This window comes from Mauremys reevesii, linkage group 2, assembly GCF_016161935.1.
Source record: "Mauremys reevesii isolate NIE-2019 linkage group 2, ASM1616193v1, whole genome shotgun sequence".
In the NCBI taxonomy this organism is placed as follows: domain Eukaryota; kingdom Metazoa; phylum Chordata; order Testudines; family Geoemydidae; genus Mauremys; species Mauremys reevesii.
Genome location: NC_052624.1, coordinates 148,020,055 through 148,037,742, shown reverse-complemented (window position 1 = coordinate 148,037,742; position 17,688 = coordinate 148,020,055). Strand labels below are relative to the sequence as shown.

Here is a 17,688-nt window from a genome sequence, read left to right as displayed (position 1 = left end):
ACTGGGATGACTTTTTGTATCCTTTCACCTGTAAAGCCAGGATCTACTGATAAAGAGCTTCCCCTCCAGCACCTTTCCCTGCTTGAGTTAACAGAGGCAGGCAGAGGGGGCTCACTGACCTCTTTGGGATTGTCCCCCACCAGTCGGAACTTCCGGGGAGTTTTGCTTCGGGCGTACTTGCATCCATTGAAATACATGCTCCAGGAGCAGCCGAAGGAGAAAGAAGCACCACAGGTGTTGGGGTCCTTGCCCTGACATGCACAGGTCCGGCTGGAAGAGAAAAGCAAGGAGGGATTTCACTCACCAGGGATGCCAGCTCTGTTCCAGCCAACGGAGCGCCCAGTAGACGCTGCAGCGGGAATTCCAGGAGGCAGAACGCACTGACCCCAGTTGGAATCTGGCTCTGGGTGAGGCAGCGCCCGGGTGAGTCTTTACAACATGCAACAGACAACAATCTGTAACAGGGCGAGCCCAAGAGCTGGGCACCCCTCATTAGTTTCCCTTTGCACAGGGGGCTGATGCAGTCGTTTCCTTGCAGGAGTTTGCAGCTCCTAAATTCCAGCCTCAGAAAGCTCGAAGTCAAACGTAGCCTATGTCTCTGCTGCGGCGGGCTGGTGAGATTCCCAGCGGATGTACACGAGCCAGCATGCTAAAAAGCTAGCCACCTGAGCACACACCTAGGATCTTGGCCGGGCTTGTATTCAGGTGGCTAGTCCAAGCCACTCTCTTTTTAGCTGTGCTGCTCTTTTTAGCACACTAGCTCCATCAAAGCTCGCACATGCATGTCTACCTGAGCTAGGAATGATATCTCCCAGCTGCACGGCAGACATCGCCTTAGCTAAAACAGATTTGGGCTCGAAACTCCCCTTGGTTTCCATCCAAAAATCCATGGACCCAGCATTACATTACGGAACCTACGCAGCACTGGGACTCTGGCGGAAAGAAAGCGCCATGAGACCGGTAACGTCCACAGGCCACCAGGGCCTCCGTTCGACGCGCTGCCCAGAAAGACAGCCCCTCCGGCCCCAGCAGTCCCACCAACAGCAGCGCTGTGCCGACTCTGAATGTCACCTGCCCTGAAGAGCCCCGGGAAGACCTCCCATGCAAACACTGGCCAAAGCCCCTGTTTAGCAGGGGAAATCACAGCGCCCGGGCTGCAGCGCAAACAAAACTTACTCGTCGTTCAGGCCGCATCTGCGGCTGGTGGGGTTTCCGTATTTAGTGAGCGTGTCAGTGAGCTCCTGATACAGCGTGTCACCCAGGGTGCGAGGGATGCCCTCCCAGGCCAGGATTAAAATGATGATGACGGCGTTCTGGCAGTGGTGACCGGCTCGGTGCCGCACCAAACACAGCAGCTTCTCCTCTTGGTTGTGCCTCCTGATCACCTGGAAAGCAGCCATGCACAGTTAGTGGCGAAAGGCAAGGGCGAAGACAGGAAGCTCTGTCCCCGGAAAACATCTGGAGCCGACCGCCCTCAGATGCACGTTTTCCTTCTCGCTTTCGCCAGGAATGGCTGTGAAGAGCTTGCAGGCCCTTCTAATCGGGGACCGGCAATGGGATATTCAACCCCTAGATCTGCTCGGTAGTGACCAATAGTCACTACTATTATTATGAACAGTTGTGCTACTGGAGTGCCTGGAGATCTCACCAAGAGCAGGTCGCATCGTGCTCGGTGCTGTACAGACATCTAGTAAGAGACAGTCCCGCTCCAAACAGCTTACAGTCTAAACAGATAAGACACAGGGTGGGAAGAGAAAGAAAAGCACAGGGAGGTGCAGTGACTAGCAATGGGCAATGCTGGGAATAGAGCCTGTCCTACCGGGGCACGCTGCACTCAGTGGTCAGAAATCTAGGCAAAATAAGTTGGCAATCTCAGGACTAAATGGGCCATGCAACCTGAACCCCCTTCCCTCAGGGGTCCCGTCAGTGCTGAGACACACCAAGGGCACTGTCACATGGTGGAGGTTGTACAGACACTGCTTGTGCTATTAACACTTGGTGGGTAAATGGAACTAGATTCTCTGGGGTTCTCAATCCAGCTCCTTCCACCAGAACGTAATCCACTGGAAGGGAGAGATTTTCAAGAGCCCTATGGGATTCAGGAGCACAAGTCCCACCTCTGTTCTCCTAAATTCTTTACATGTTTTTAAAATATTGCCCTATAAGCAAGTGGCCAGGGATTCTCAAAAGTCAACCTGGCTGCCCACTTTAGAGGGGCCTGGTTTTCAGAGTGGGAGGTGCTCAACACTTTCTGAAAGTCACAACCAGTTATGATGTCTCGAAATCATGAGTCACTTTTGGAAGCCCTGTATAGATCTCCGGAAATATTAAAGGGCCAGATCTTGAGGACTTTAGTTTTCACCCAGATTTTGGGCTGGGCAGAAAATGGTTTTCCCATCCCATGAGACGTTTCAACATTGTAAAATGTATTCCTGCCTCAAATCCAGAGAAAAATCAAAATGTCAAAAAAATTCTGCAAACCAAAAATCCGAAAACAAAATTTGGTTTTGAGTCAATGGAAATGTTTGTTTTCCATTTCACCCTTTTTTCCTTAAAAAAAACCCACCAAATGTTTTTTAGTGTAAATTTACCCAAACTTGGAAATTAAAGGTTGTTTAGGCTTGAAAAACTTAAATTTTCTGGTTTGACAACTTTGAAACTATTTTTTTTTAACCACCAATTTTTCACACTGGGTGTTTCATTGAACCCAATGCTTAGAGGCCTGCACATCTGCAGCTATCCACTTTATCCCCGTGGATATCTGCGGACCACGTTTGCAGATCTCGGATGGATGCAGATCCAAATTTTATATCTGGAGCCCTGCAAATCTGCAGATATCCATGGACCGTGCTGGCAGATTGGAGGCATATCCAAATTTTGTATCCGTGCAAGGCTCTACCAATACTGTCTTCAAACAGTTCAGGTTTCAACAAATCGGCTTTTTTTTTTTTTGGTGAAAAACATTTTGTGGAAGAAATCCCAACCCAGGTCCCTACCTGGGCAAAGCTCCCACTGAGGAATTAACGGACTAACGGCTTCAGGATTTGGCCCCATACGCATGAGAAAAGTGTGCGTGTGTCTCTATTCACACACACAGGAACTCCTCACTTAAAGTCGTCTGGTTAACGTTGTTTCGATGTTAAGTTGCTGATCAATTAGGGAACATGCTCCTTTAAAGTTGTGAAATGCTCCCTTCTCACCTCGTTTGGCAGCCACCTGTTTTGTCCACTGCTTGCAGGAAGAGCAGCCCGTGGCAGCTAGCTGGTGGGTGGTTGGAACCAGGGTGAACCAGCAGCCCCCTATCAGCTCCCTGCTCCCCTAAGTTCCCTGTGCAGCAGCTGTCCCTCCCCCCACTGCCATGTGCTGCTCCTGCCCTCTGCCTTGGAGCTGCTCCCAGAGACTCCTGCTTGCTGTATGGGGGGGGAGGGGGGAAGAGGGGGGCTAATGTCATGGTGTATCCCCCTCCCCCCACTCCTGCACCCTGCTTACCCCATCTTCCATAGAGCAGGGGGGGACACATGAGGGAGGAAGGGAGCTTCTAGGCAGTAGCTGCAGTCTCAGGTCTCAGCAAGTTTATTTAATTAACAAGGCAGTGTACTTAAGCCTGGGGTCAGCTACCTAAAGGGGAAATGCGCATTTTTTCTCTCTCACACAGGGTGTGTGTGTCTGTCTGTCCTCCCTCCTTTCCTGCTGCCTTGTAGAGTGTTGTGAGAGTTAACCCTTGAGGGCTCAGTCAATTGCTAGTTCATTTAGCGGTAAGGCATTCCCTGGGAAATATCCCACCCTCTGACTCCTCCACCTCAACCAAGCTTCACAATCATCATCACTGTGTACCAGTATTAAATTGTTTGTTTAAAACTTATAGTGTGTGTGTGTGTGTGTGTGTTTTGATAGATAGATAGATAGATAGATAGATAGATAGATAGATAGATAGATAGATAGATAGATAGATAGATAGTCTTTTGTCTGGTGAAAAAAATTTCCCTGGAACCTAACCCCCTCATTTACATTAATTCTTATGGGGAAATTGGATTTGCTTAACATCTTTTCGCTTAAAGTTGCATTTTTCAGGAACATAACTACAACGTTAAGTGAGGAGTTCCTGTATAACCAAATCCTGGAATCCCTTATTTGGGCAAAATCCCCACTGATTTCAATGAGTGCCACTGGAATCGTAGTGTCATGATTTGGCCAATCACAGCAGCTTCATACCAGATCTGTGAGCTAAAGCGCTGGAGCCAGGCAGACGTTCTAACATCAGCGTGGGTTGAAATGATCTCTCAGACACCGGGGTCATGTGCCTATCACCTACCCCCACTCAGTGTGGTGCGGTGTCCCTCTCTAGTGGTGGCTGGGCCACATACAGAGGTTGCTGAGCCTGCTATACTATCAGCCAACGGATGTGGGTCATTTAGCTCAGGCCCTAAACGCACGTGGTCCCAGGTTTGATGCCGATGACCCTCCCTGGGGCTTGGGAATTACACACAGACTTTGCAAACTTTTCCCACGGCTGCTAACAAAGGTTTCATCTGCACCGATGCAAGCAGCCTTGATAGCCCTAGCGTAGACAGGCCCCCAGCCTTTTGAGCCTCAAGAGTGAAATCCTGGCCACAATGAAGTCGATGGCAAAGCTCCCATTGACCCCTGAGAGCCAGGATTTCACCCCATATCTATGAGACCTGCTCTGAGCAGGGCGTTTACAGCTGCAGAGCTGAGTGGGGGTTAGCAACGGTGGGAAATTCTGCAAAATTTCCCTAACGCAGACAAGGTTCGACTGACCTACTCAGCCACAGCCTTTCACTTCCATATCGGCTAGTCCATTACACACACTGCTACTCTCACATCCTGGCACTCACTCGCTCATTCGCCTCCCGCTGCTGAGACACTGGGGAATTCCTCACACTGGCTGCTTTTCACACCCACCCGGCTGCTTCTCTAAACCACATCCCCCAGCGTTGCCACAAGCCACCAGGACCCCTGCACGTCTGACCTCCAAAGGCAGCATCTACACCTAGCTAGGGGCAACCGTCCAGCACCGACTCAGATTACTTCCTACTGGCACACCCACACTGCTTTTTGGAGCAACTAGGTTCTCCATGCAAATCTCTCAGCCAAATACTGGCCCTGCTTAGCATGGGGGATCTGAGAGGGTCACGGGAAAGGGAAACACACTTGCCATTCAGCCTGTATCTGCATCTGGGGGCGTTTCCATGTTTTATGAAAGCATCAGTGACGCCTCCCCTTCTCCCTCGCAATGTCTGGGGATGTTTGAATCCAGGTCATCTCAACCACACATACCCACACAAATAAAAACGCATCTGACATGCTCTAAAAGAAATCAACGAGCTGGCCCCCTGGACATGGGTAATGTTCAAACTTGACTTCCTTTTCCCACCCCAGAAGTACATTAATTCCCACCCTGACATCAGGGTGAAGGTGCCCCCTCACAGCTGGACAGCAACCCCCCGGACATTGGGGTACATCCCCCTGAATGTGGTAGAACTGCACCTTCCCTGCTTTAAAACATGATGGAAAGGGTTTCTGTCAGCCAGCAGCACTGCCCCAGCTACCGTCCCTCTCTGAACCAGAAACAGAGTTGGTTCTAGCCTGGCCTGTAATTTAGGATTCAGACTTTGTCCCTCGATCTCAAGTCCTTCATGTTTCCCCACCACGGTCAGCAGCACAGAGCAACACAGAAACACAACTGAGTTGGCAGCTGGCTTCCACCCCCCAGGACACTGTGCTGTTTGGTCCCTGTTGGGCCAGCGTTATCTCCTCCCATATGCTCCCCGGTGGCCACTCTTATCAGCCACTCTTGAGTGTCTCCGCCAAGCTAGCGTGTCCCAGTGATCACGCTCAGCCCTTCCAGCAATGCGACCTTCACTGGACACCTGTTCTCAGTTCAATCCCTCCCGATGCAGTGCGAGAGACAATCCCATGGTGGGCTCTTACAGAACAGCCACAAGGAACTGATCCGAATTGGCTGGACATCCTTGCAGGTCCTAGGCAGCTCAACGTCCTGGTAACCCAGGAGATACCAGCTCCAAGCTTGAGCCAATCGAAACTTGATGGGCAGATTCTGGGCTCTCCAGGCTTTCGAGGGGGTTGCGCCTGATTTATGCTCATATCATTGAGAAAAGAATCAGGAATTCCTCAGTTACAGCAATGTAACTCCATTGCCTTCAGCACATTTACATTGGTGCCAATGAGATCTGAATCTGGCCCAGTGTTCTTTAAAATAACACACGGTTAAAATGATTTCCGTAATTTCTGCCACAGTCTGGGTCTTTTCTGCTCCCTCCTTCTACACATCAGGTCCCTCCCCCACTTCTGCACTCCCCTGGCCTTTCTTCAGTCCCAGGGCTGAGCAGTGTTTAGGATGGAAGTGCCCAAGACCCTGTTAAATGCAGCAGGAATCCCCAGAGAAGTCTGGGCCAGGTGGTGAATTCCATAGTCCAGGTTCACCTCCAGCTACAGGTCTCCATGTGCGATATTCAGCATAACAGGCACATGGACATTAACCAAATACAAGCTGGTGGTTTGGAACACACCGGGTCAGGTTCTCCTCTCAGCTGATAGGGTTTAAGTCAATTCATTCATATGATCCCCTCGCTGAAACCAACTGAGGGCAGGGCTACACAGCCAGAGAAGCGCACACGCTCCCCTATGTGAATCCAGCTAACAAAGGTAACTGCAGCAGTGTAGACAGGACAGCGCGAACTTCAGAGCGTGCCAGGCTCTCTAGTCCAGACTGTGCTGTTCACACTACTGTTGGGACCCAAGCTAGCTGCATTCACGCTAGCCCGGGTAGGGTAGCCCACCATGCGCAGCTTTTGCTGGGTTGCCACATCCTAAGATTGGCCCACTGGACTTCACAATACCAGCCTATCTCGCCCTGAGTGCCCCAGGATCTGCTCCAGGAGCAGCCGCCACTCAGCAGGACAGAACTAGGTCCCTCCAGCATGGCTCAGGATCACCCAGCTAAAAACATCGAGCACCAAAAACAGAGATCAAAAAAGGAAAGACAGGCCCCATCGCTCCCATGGAACAAAGAACTCGCCCCAGCCAAGCCCTCCTGCTGCTCAAAGCCTTTGTTAGCCTGCTGATGGCCCATCTGAGCATGGAGCAGTTCACTGACCAGTGAGACCAGGTGCTGGGGGTAGGGTTGTTTCCCCTCACCTCCTCGTTTAGAGTTTTTACCATTTCAAAGCGGCCACTGGAAAGCACAGAAGGGCCAATTGGGCAAAGAGAGGGACCAGGCGGGGGAAGGAATGGGATAGTGATTAAAGGGAGAAATGGGGAGAGGAGAGACAGGGAGGGTCAGTGTAGAGAGAGGAGAGAGAAGAGATGCCCAAATATCATGGTGATGAGTGGGGCACGAATAACTAGATAAACTATGGCAGATTAGATTATTATTACTTATATCAGTCTCACCTGGAGACTCCACCTAACCTGTACATACACATAGTGCGAGACAGTCACTACAGCAAAGAATTTACAAGCTAAACAGACAAGACACACAAAAGGAGCACTGTCATCCCCACGTTAAAGACGGGGCCTGGAGGCACAGAGAGATAAGTGACTCTTAGGGCTTGGCTACACTTACAAATTTGCAGCGCTGCAGCAGGGTGTGAAAACACACCCTCTCCAGCACTGCAAATTGCGGCGCTGCAAAGCGCCAGTGTGGTCAAAGCCCCAGCGCTGGGAGTGCGGCTCCCAGCGCTGTCCGTTATTCCCCACAGGGAGGTGGAGTACGGACAGCGCTGGGAGAGCTCTCTCCCAGCGCTGGCGCTTTGACTACACTTAGCGCTTCAAAGCGCTGCCGCGGCAGCGCTTTGAAGTGTAAGTGTAGCCAAAGATTTTAAGTCCAGAATGGAACAATTTGCCCATCTATTCTGACCTTCTCCATAACACCAGCCATAGGATTTCATCCAGCGGTTCTTGAATCAAGACTATTATTTGTGGTCTAACTGGAGGGTAGTTTTCCAGAAGACTTGCCCCACGTCACATAGCGAAGAAATTGAGCCTAGATCGGTTGAGTTCCAGTCCAGCGTTTTAACCCTCCTCCTCCCCATAATTAGATTACGAAAGCAGATCAAACAGATTAGAGTAGATCCAACACACTAGCTCAAATTAGAGAGCTGTTTTAGATCAAACAGATTAGATTGCACAGATTAGATACAGATCAGATTAGCGCAGATTAGATCACCTCAGCTAGATTAGATCTAATCGATTAGATTAGATGGTTAGATTAAGCCAATGAAATAAAATTAGATGGATTTGAGTTTAAAAAAGAGAGAGCTCTCTAACACTTCTGAACACGAGACCAACGAAAATATCCCACCTGTGTGTGCATGTTCTGTTCTCTGCATCTAGCCCTCCATCCATTCATTCTATGCCCATCCCCACAGCCTCTGAGCGCCTGTACCATTAATGTAGATACATTCTCTGATCACCCCATCTCCCCAAAGCACAAGGTGACTTTGAGATCACACTCAGATGACAGAAGAGTTGGGAAATCATTCTAGGCCTGAGTCAGTCATATTAAACAAAATCTGAAAGCCCACCGAGACAGCTGGCACTTACCCACTTTGCTATCGGGCAGCCTCGGGAGCTTTTGCCTTCCTTCCCTGTATAGATGACCTTTTCGATTCTGATGGCTTTCCCCTTCTCGCCATACCTGGTGGAAAAAGACATCAAATTAGTGTAGGCAAGAGCAAGGACATGCCACGAAAGAATGAGCGCCCGCTGAGCTGCCAGAATGGATGTGATTTAAAAAACAGACTGTCCCTAAAGGAAATGAGAGAGAAGAACAGTATTTCCTAGCACCTATATAGAGCTTTTTCAGTTATAGATTTCAAAGTGTTTTGCAAAGGAGGTCAGTATCATCGTTGCCTTTTTACAGATGGGGAAACTGAGGCACAGAGGTTGGGAAAGTGACTTGCTGCAGGTCACCCAGCATGCCAATGGCAGAGCCAGGAATCAAACCCAGGTCTCCTGAATTCCAAGCCCACTGCATCATGAACGCTTCTTTTCACTTGCATGGCCATTTGTGTTTCACTTTCCTCCTTGCTTCCCCGAGTGTACATATCAAGATTTTCTTCCTTGGCATCATTGAACACCCCAAGGTCTTCCAAGTCTATCATTCGGCGTCTATGCATCTTCTTCATGTCATCCATTTTATGTAATACTGCTTCTGCAGTGTTCATTATAAGTTTGTCAAACAAAACGGATTGGTTTGTAGTACTATAACGGCTTTGCCTGATTCTGCAACTGCGACGCACCTCCACATTCCCACTCTCTCCATGGACTTTTTCAGCAGCTTTCACATCAGCTCTGGTTTTCAAAGATCTAGTGACCAGAATTACTGCTTTACAATCTTCATTTTTTTGGTCAGCCTGCAGCTTAGCCAACTGCCTTGTAAAGCGTCTTCCATTAACATTCTCACTTAACATTTCCATACTTTTGTCAAAGCTAGAGTCTGAAGAGTTCAGGTTACTTTTTCTCATTGGTCTTAAGGAATGTCCAGTGAAACATTCAGCTTTGCCAGAAGAAAATTCACTGCCCGTGGCCTCCGGTGCTCTCCCGGCTCCTCTGCTGCACTTGCTGCCGGAAGCGGCTGCGGCCAACTGGGTGCCCATCCTGCAGCTCCGGGGCACTGGGGAATTCAGGGACAGGAACTCAGAGCTCGAGTCCATCAGGTCGTAAAGGGACCCCTGTGCACCACCTTCACCCTCCGAACAGCGGGACCCAGCTGGTGCACAGGTCTGATTCTAACCCCTGAATTTCACCCGGTTCCACGAAGGTGACAGCAGAGCAGCCCCGCTCTAAGTTACGATTCAGCTCTTCCGTGCTGGCCATGCCAATGGGTGCGGGTGGATTTCCCTCGGACTTCTCAGGTGTGGAGGAGATGGGGTAGCTAGCCAGACTCCAGGAGCGGAAGATCGCAGACCTCACAGCTATGTTAATTCCTGAGAGACTTGCTTATGCCCAAGGCATGCGAGGCATGGTCTCCCCTGGCCTCTAACCCCGTCGGACGGCCGTGACTCACCCCACACATCCCATCTGCTGCGCATCTAAGTGCCTTCCCCACTACAACCCCGGCTGGGTCCCAATCGCCTCTCCCTAGCCACCCAGCTGGAAGTCAACCAAGGTCTTGTCTGCATTGGGATTTTGAGACATAGCTACAGCTGTGCAAATCGTGTCTGCACTAGGGATCTGCAGCTGGGCAGCAAGACTCAGGCCTAAGGACACCTGAAATTCTGCATAGCATTCACTCCCTCCCCTCCACCGCAGACCTTAGTTTGGTAACACAATCCTTTATCCCAGCAGAGCTGCATCCCACCCCTCTCATTTTCGGGAGCTACACTTTGGGTATGTCTACACTTGGACCTCAGGGGAGGCTGGGAATCGCATGCCTCCCTCCAAGCGTGGATGTACTGAGCACCTGGGGTATCTCAAGGAGTGGGTCCATTTTATCGCAGCCAGGGAAAGGAAGGAATTTTGAGGGAGACCACCTTAAGTCCCCCGCACTTTCCCTTACACTCCTCTTGCAGGATCAGGCCCTAATTTCTGATCCTGCCCTCACATCGGTCCTACACTGGTGTTATCCCATTGGCCGCGAGTTCAACACTGTTCCTTCCGATGTACACCAGGGGAGAGCTCCTTTGTCTCTTCATTCCTTCCCCTCTGGCATGCAGGCCAGAGTGCCCTGTCAGACACTCTCATCCAACTGATCGCGTTTCGCTGGAGCTAATCAGCACAGATTAATCTTCCCACTTGCCTCCTTCCTGGAAGCACTAATTAACGATGCCAGCTACCCGCTCCACCCACCCCCACCCCGAAGCCAGCACTATCCATCACCCCTGGGGGAAGAGAGCCGGCCCACACAGCCCTGCCGAGTTTTGCTAGCGAGACACTTTTAAACAAGGATTCTCATGCCCCGGCTGATGTTCATGGGTGAGCGCACCCACACAGCCATTGTGGCCGGGCTGCCTCATGCCGGCAGAACTGCCAGGCGCTTCAGAGACTTTGCAGATGTTGGGAATCGACGGTAGGAGGGGAGCGGGATGGGGACACAAAAAGACAGGCTGGGTGCATTCTGATGCAAAAACCAGAGCCGAAGCGACTGCACTTTGGTCACACTTTATGGGGAGGGGGGGCATTTGTAAACCGTGGTTACGGGGTTAATTTGTGTCCGATGGGTGTTTTAATATGTGGGCGATCAATTGCAAAATTGCAGCACTATTTGCAAACCATCGCTCTAATTACTCCACCTGTATGCTAGACCCTTTCCCCTTAACCCTTTGTCTGCCTTATCTCTTTAGATTGTAGGGACTGTCTCTTATTATGTGTATGTGCAGCACCTAACACAACTGGGCCCCATTCTTGGTCAGTCCCTAGGCACTACAATAATGACATAAAAATAGGTCAATAGATTGATTTACAACCATAGCTTATAATTATCAATAATATCTTCCGCTGATGTGCGCATAACAGTCTGCAACACACACTGCTTCTGGGGAAGATTTTCAAATGGACAAATGGCAGTCGGGTGCCTAGATCCCACTGAATGTCATTAGCCTGTGGAACTCATTGCCACTAGAAATCATTGAGGCCAAGAACTGAGCAAGAGTCAAAAAGGAACTGGGTGTTTATATGAATATTCAGAGATATGTTAATGCCAGCAAAAGTGCTGGAAGGGATATGAACCTTTATGCTTCAAGGCTTGAGCTAATCTAACTGTTAGGGGTCAGGATGAGACCAAATGTGGAGGGCGGATGATCCCATACCTGCTACTGCAGGGTTCTCACATCTTCTTCTGAAGCGTATGGTGCTGGCCACCATCCAAGACAGGACACTGGGATGGACTTAGTTTGGGTCAGATGCAGCCTGGCAGTTCCTATGAATTTCCAGGCAATGCCAGCCAACTCCACTGAGAAGGGCTTTGCAGGTCCCACTGTAGACAAATGGGATTTCAGCTCGATGTAAAATTGCTACTCATCTACATGAGATATTGCCGCGAAGTGGGCAGCGGGTTTGCACACCACTGCCCTGTATGGGAAGAAATCAAAACTGCTTATCTGCGTGGCTTAGACCCCATACTGCTTTAGACCAAGCAGCAGCGGTTCGTCTTCTGGAACAGAAGGACCTGAGTTTTGTCCCCATCGCATAGCAACAGCTGTGAAACCCTAGACACCCAAGTTTACAAGGACACATTGTGCACAAAGCTCCATCTCATGCATGAACATAACTGGAAAGCCAGAGCAAACTGCAGCACGTCTTCGCTGCACAGAAGCATATTATGATTTATAGTGTGGTGGTTGCCCCGAGAAGCTCCAGCCACGGCCCAGGCCCACATTGTGCCAGGTGCTGTACAGACACAGAACAAAAGGACAGTCCCTGCCCCCAAAGAGCTGACAACCTGCCCTGCTCTTCATATCATGATCTCACAGCATTGTATCAATGCCCCCTCCTGCCTGGAAAGCACTGCCCTCGCCGTGACAGTCTACGGACACTTCCACTAAGAGCCAACGACTAAGCTAATCTAATGGCTGGCCATTCCCTTGTCACTGATCAACCCGCCTAGTTATTCCGTTCTCAGCTGAAAGCCTCCAGAAAAGAACAGCACCAGCAAGAGAAGATGGAGCCGAAATACAGGCATCTCATTGGCCCTGCAGAATTCTCCACTGCTCGGCTCCCAAGCTCAGACGTTCCTGATCTACAGGGTGGATGGGAACTTCCTGGACTGGATTTCATCTCCCTCACCCACGAGGAACACAGATAGCGATGGGGAAGATTTGAGCAGCAGTGGCTAATGCATATGTCTCATTAACCCGCTCTACACCCATCCATTTACCTCTGACCGAATGGAGAGAGACGCAATCCAGACAACACACTTCAAAAAGGACTAGGGGGAGTGTAAAGGCAAGCCTCGGCATCCCACTTTCCTAATAACTACCTGCTTCACCACCACACAGTGAATCCAGAGCTCGCCCTGGCATGTGGGGAATGGTGGCCAGGAGGCTGATGAGAAAACTGAAGCCGCTGTTGTAGGAACCGCAGGTGAGACTAAGTAGGAGAATGCATCATCACCACCACTTGTGGTAGGTCACCATCCAGGGCTTTAAACACAGGTAGCACCCATGGGCTTGCAGCTCCTGGGCTGTGCGGTCACCCTTTCTGGCAGCCAGCTGAGAACGGGAGGCAATTTCCAGCATGAGCTTTCCAACCCCCTGGCCCCCATCGACGCTCATGACTGTAATGGCCGGGGCGCAGGCAGTGATGTCCGCTGGGCCGGGGTCGAAGGCAGGAATCGGGACCAAAACGGGGTGAAGGATGAGGTCAGTAGCAGTAGTAAGCCAGAGCCTGCTTTGTTGCTCAGATGGCTCCCTGGGGCAGCTTCCTGCTTTAAATAGTTGGTGCTGACCAATCAGGCAGCTGCAGGGTTCTGTCTCTCTAGCTTCTTTGGGCGGTACTTCCTGCAGTGCCTAACCCACCAGTAATCGTTGGCTGCTGTTTCACCTGGCTCCCCAGTAGGGTGACCAGACAGCAAGTGTGAAAAATCGGAAAAGGGGATGGAGGGTAATAGGAGCCCATATAAGAAAAAGACCCAAAAATCGGGACTGTCCCTATAAAATTGGGACATCTGGTCACCCTACTCCCCAGTGGTGAGGTGGAGGCATCGGTCACCCAGGACCCTGCAACCCCGGGTCCTAGACCTGACTGACAATGACCTGCCTGCTCCAGCGATGGAAACTGGGGCATACGACAGACCAAAACTTGCTGTTGCACATCTCGGGAGGGATCTTCTGAAGCGGTCAGCATTGTTCCCGCTGAAGTCAATGGGAGCTTTATTGTTGATTTCAGCGGAAGCAGAGTGAGGACCAACTCTGGGTGCTTTGGAGAAAACCTAGCCCTAGTGCCGGGGAGGACAGAACCTGTCCACTCCCGTCCTTGAACTAAATCCAGCCCATTTAGTGAAGGGAGCTTAGACACCCTTATGCACACTGGGATTCCTGGTGGGAGTTTTTCAAGGAACAGTTCCACCAAAGCTCTATGGTTCCCAATGGACCAGCTTGTGCTCAGCTGAACTGGTGAATAGCCACTGGTGCCAGTGCAGTGCTTCCAGATCTACCCCGACCGAGTGCACAGCCTGGCTCGGCACATGCAGTTCTGATGCTGAAGTCATTCCCAAGCTGCAAATGCTGTATCTCCTGACCTAGAAGCACTGATAGGTGTAAAAACACCATAAAACTCCACATTATTGCTGTGAAAAGACTATCTGCGGAACCAGTGCGGGTGAATTTCTATTGCCCTGAGCTGCAAAACTTCCAGAATCCACAGGGGGCACTCACTACACAGGCTGATGGGCAGGAAATTTAATTCCCGCAAGCCCAGACTGAGAACATGAAATAACAAAACCTGTTGATTTCACTTTTCAAAATAATTTGCACTTGCATCCTCCCCTTCTATTCAAGGACCTCAATTCACTTCACAAAGATTACCTAACTTCAGCCTCACAACACCCTCTGGGAGGCGGGCAAGATGGGGAAACTGAGGCACAGAGCAATTTAATACATGGCTTGCTTGAAGATGACACAGTTGGTGGCAGAGGCAAGACTCCAAGTCAATGAGGATTTATGCCTCATTAGGGGCCCGATCCTGCCAAGCACTACTGACTTGCATGAGAGTTGAGGTCAGTCAACACCTCTCAGGGGTGTTTGGTACCTTTCTGGAACAGGACCAGTCAATGTCTGTTGGCTCTGAGGGTGTTCATGTGGCGTCAGTAATTACCCTCTGCCCCGGAGGGGGTTGTGGGTTCCTTTCAATGGCTCGCCTGTTCCCCCGTGACTCACCGTGCCTCCAGGGTCGGTGACGTAATGCCATCAACCCTGGTGACGCTGTATTTCTGGCTGACTCAGCACCGTGACTCAATCCCCGGGGTGTAACCCAGTTAATCTGGGCCCCACCTGCCTGGGTGGTACTTTGCTGCTTCCCACCCTGCAGGCATATTTCTGCCTGCTGCACAATGGAGAACAAGCAGATCTGACACCAGCCCATTCATCACATAGGGGGCAGGCCAGGAGCAGGATTCTGGGCTTTGCCATAGCCAGGCTGAGATGGGCCCTGTTTGTTTAGGCTGGGGGTGGAGCGGGGAGTATTTTGGCCCCCAGAGTAGTCCAGAATCTAGGGGAAGCACAGCTGGTGCAAAGCCCATCCCCTTCCCCTGGCTAGTACCGTCCCCGTCTCCAACCCCAGGGTGAAGTCCTGGCCACGGTGACGTCCGTGGGAGTTTGGCCTGCAATCGGGCCAGGATTTTACTTGGCATTCCCAGTCCTGAAGGGCTGGAGGGCTCGATTAGATTAGCCTGGGATTAGCAAACCAACCCTGCCCTGCCAAATCCAAGCATCCCAGCCCCTCGGTGGGACACGGAACAGAGGGGCAAGGGAGCACATGTGCTCCCCAAGCAGCTGCCAGCAGCCCCTCCATGGCAGGTGTGTACAGTGGCTGAGGGTTTCCTCTAGTGATATTTGGTGCCCAACCTGAGGGCTTGTTGCTGAGCCCATGGTCCCAAGTCACGGAAAGTTGATCTCTCAGAAATTAAGGCAGCGCCACCTGCTTTTGATGTTCCTGACCAGGGGACGAGCAGAATGATGCTCAGTGCAGGCAGGAGGAGAGCTGGACATCTTGGCCAGGGGACTAAGCCCACAAAACCAGGATCCTGGTGCACAGCTGGGCAGAGATCAACGGGGTTTAACCCCCATTGACTGTCCGGCCGTACAGCCGCCTTGCGATCTGCAAGCTGCGCCCTCCCAACTCCCCACAGTCCTGCTGCTGAGAAGCCACAACACCCTGGAACCGCGCTGGCTCAGGCAACATGCATCCATCCTCAGTCCCTTCCACTCCTTTTCAACCTGCAAAGGGGATAGGGGGACCAGACAGCAAATGTGAAAAATCAGGACAGGGGGTGGGGGGTAATAGGAGCTTATATAAGAAAAAGACCCAAAATCGGGACTGTCCGTATAAAATTGGGACATCTGGTCACCCTAAAAGGGGAGGATGTGGGCCTGGAGACAACTCGGCTGCACAAATATGTCCGGGGTGTGATAACCAAGGCCAGAGATGGTAGAACTGGAGGGCAGGACCCTGCACTATGGGATGAAAGGGAAAAATGTTTCCTAACAGCAAGATGTATTAACCGTAGGACCTAACCCAGCCAGACTCAGACAAATTTACACCTAACTAGCAGCGAGCGGGCTCTGGCTACCAGTGAGATTGTACAGTCTCCCCAGAGGAAGGGGCGGGAGGCCTGTTGCTTGAGACAAAAAACAACCACCACCAAAAATCCTGGACTACACTGGAGAGCGAGCTATAGGAAAGAATCCTGCCCTGGCAGAGGGACAGGCTGGGTGACCCCATTGGTCTTTTCTATTGCCAATTTCACGGACTTGACCGCAGTCATAAGGAATAGTAACCGTGAAAAGTTTTGACTTGTCCTTGGCCGGTTGCTTAGTTTGGCAGCTGTTGAACTGTCTGTGGGAGGCAAATGATACGTCTCGTCATGCGATATTCATTGGCGTACCATGCAGACATGCACCCGGGCAGCACACGAGTCGCCAGCGGCCCTGCCAGCCCTGGCTGTGGGAAGCAAAGCAAACCAGTTGGCCAAACCAAGCCCGAAGTGACTCCTTGCAGCAAATTGGACTAACCAGTGTGGTTTCCCACAGGCATCTAGTTTCCACCATGGCTTTCCCTTGACCATCTTAGCCTGTGTTTAAGGCAGGGTACCGTGCCTCCACTAGACCTTTCCGGAGTGTCAGCTAACACCCTCAACCAACTCTGAATCCTGGTCTAGCCAAGGCCACAGTGATTTAGGGTAAGTGCAGTCAGAGGTGTGACCACTGTATGTGCCGTAAGCTGATCTACACTAGAGTTAACAATAGCAGTGAAACCCCCCAGAAGCAGCATCCTTCCCTACCAGGGACCTTGGGTATATACTGGAGTGCTCCCCACTGCCACAGAGCTGGATCAAAGATAGCTCAGGTGTATACACCAGTCCTGCAACCACGCCTCCTGTTGGCAGTGCAGACAAACCCTTCAGGGACCCGTGAAAGTTGTTTTCACCAGCACCTCTCCCAGGCACTGCTGACAAACCCAGACAACTTTCACTGGAACTCAAGCTGGGAGAGCAAAAATCCCATGCCCCTTCCTGCATCACCACCCCGGGATAATGCAACCAGCAGGCAGGTGAATTCAAGCACAAGAAGAACATGTGCGGTGGGGAAAACGCGGTGGCGGGAGGGTGGCTTTTCAGTTTCCCATTTACGCTGTCCACAAGCGCCATGCCAGCTGGAGGGGAAGCGGTGGGCCTGGTGCAGAAAAAGAATCTGGATGTGCCAGATAAATTGGAGGAATTGTTTGCCCTGGCACAGACACGACTCTGCCCAGATCAGCCTTTCACTGGGGTGACAACACCAGCCTTCCTGGAAGACGCCCGTGGGTTAGATTCCGCCTGGGATGATGTGGCTACAGCCCCTGACACAGGGGCCTCGGCGGCAGCATGACCAGCAGAGGGCACTGGAAGCATCTGCAATCGCCCCCCCTCTTCCCAGGGGGTCCTTTGCAAGGCAGAAAAGTGCCGCACCCCCAGCTGTGAAGGAGGCGGGGCGGGGCAGTGAAGGAATG

The 17,688-nt window shown here is 51.3% G+C and overlaps 1 protein-coding gene across 7 annotated transcripts in view; it reads right to left on the bottom strand.

Annotated features, from left to right (window-relative positions):
• TET3 (tet methylcytosine dioxygenase 3) overlaps positions 1-17,688 on the bottom strand; it is a 155,932-nt gene that overhangs the window by 11,749 nt on the left and 126,495 nt on the right. For all 7 annotated transcript variants that reach the window (XM_039522804.1, XM_039522806.1, XM_039522807.1 and 4 more), the window contains 3 exons: positions 8,587-8,680; positions 1,177-1,385; positions 120-270 (listed from right to left, as the gene is read on the bottom strand). In XM_039522804.1, the coding sequence (XP_039378738.1) occupies positions 120-270; positions 1,177-1,385; positions 8,587-8,680 (454 nt within the window). The remainder of the gene's footprint in view (positions 1-119; positions 271-1,176; positions 1,386-8,586; positions 8,681-17,688) is intronic.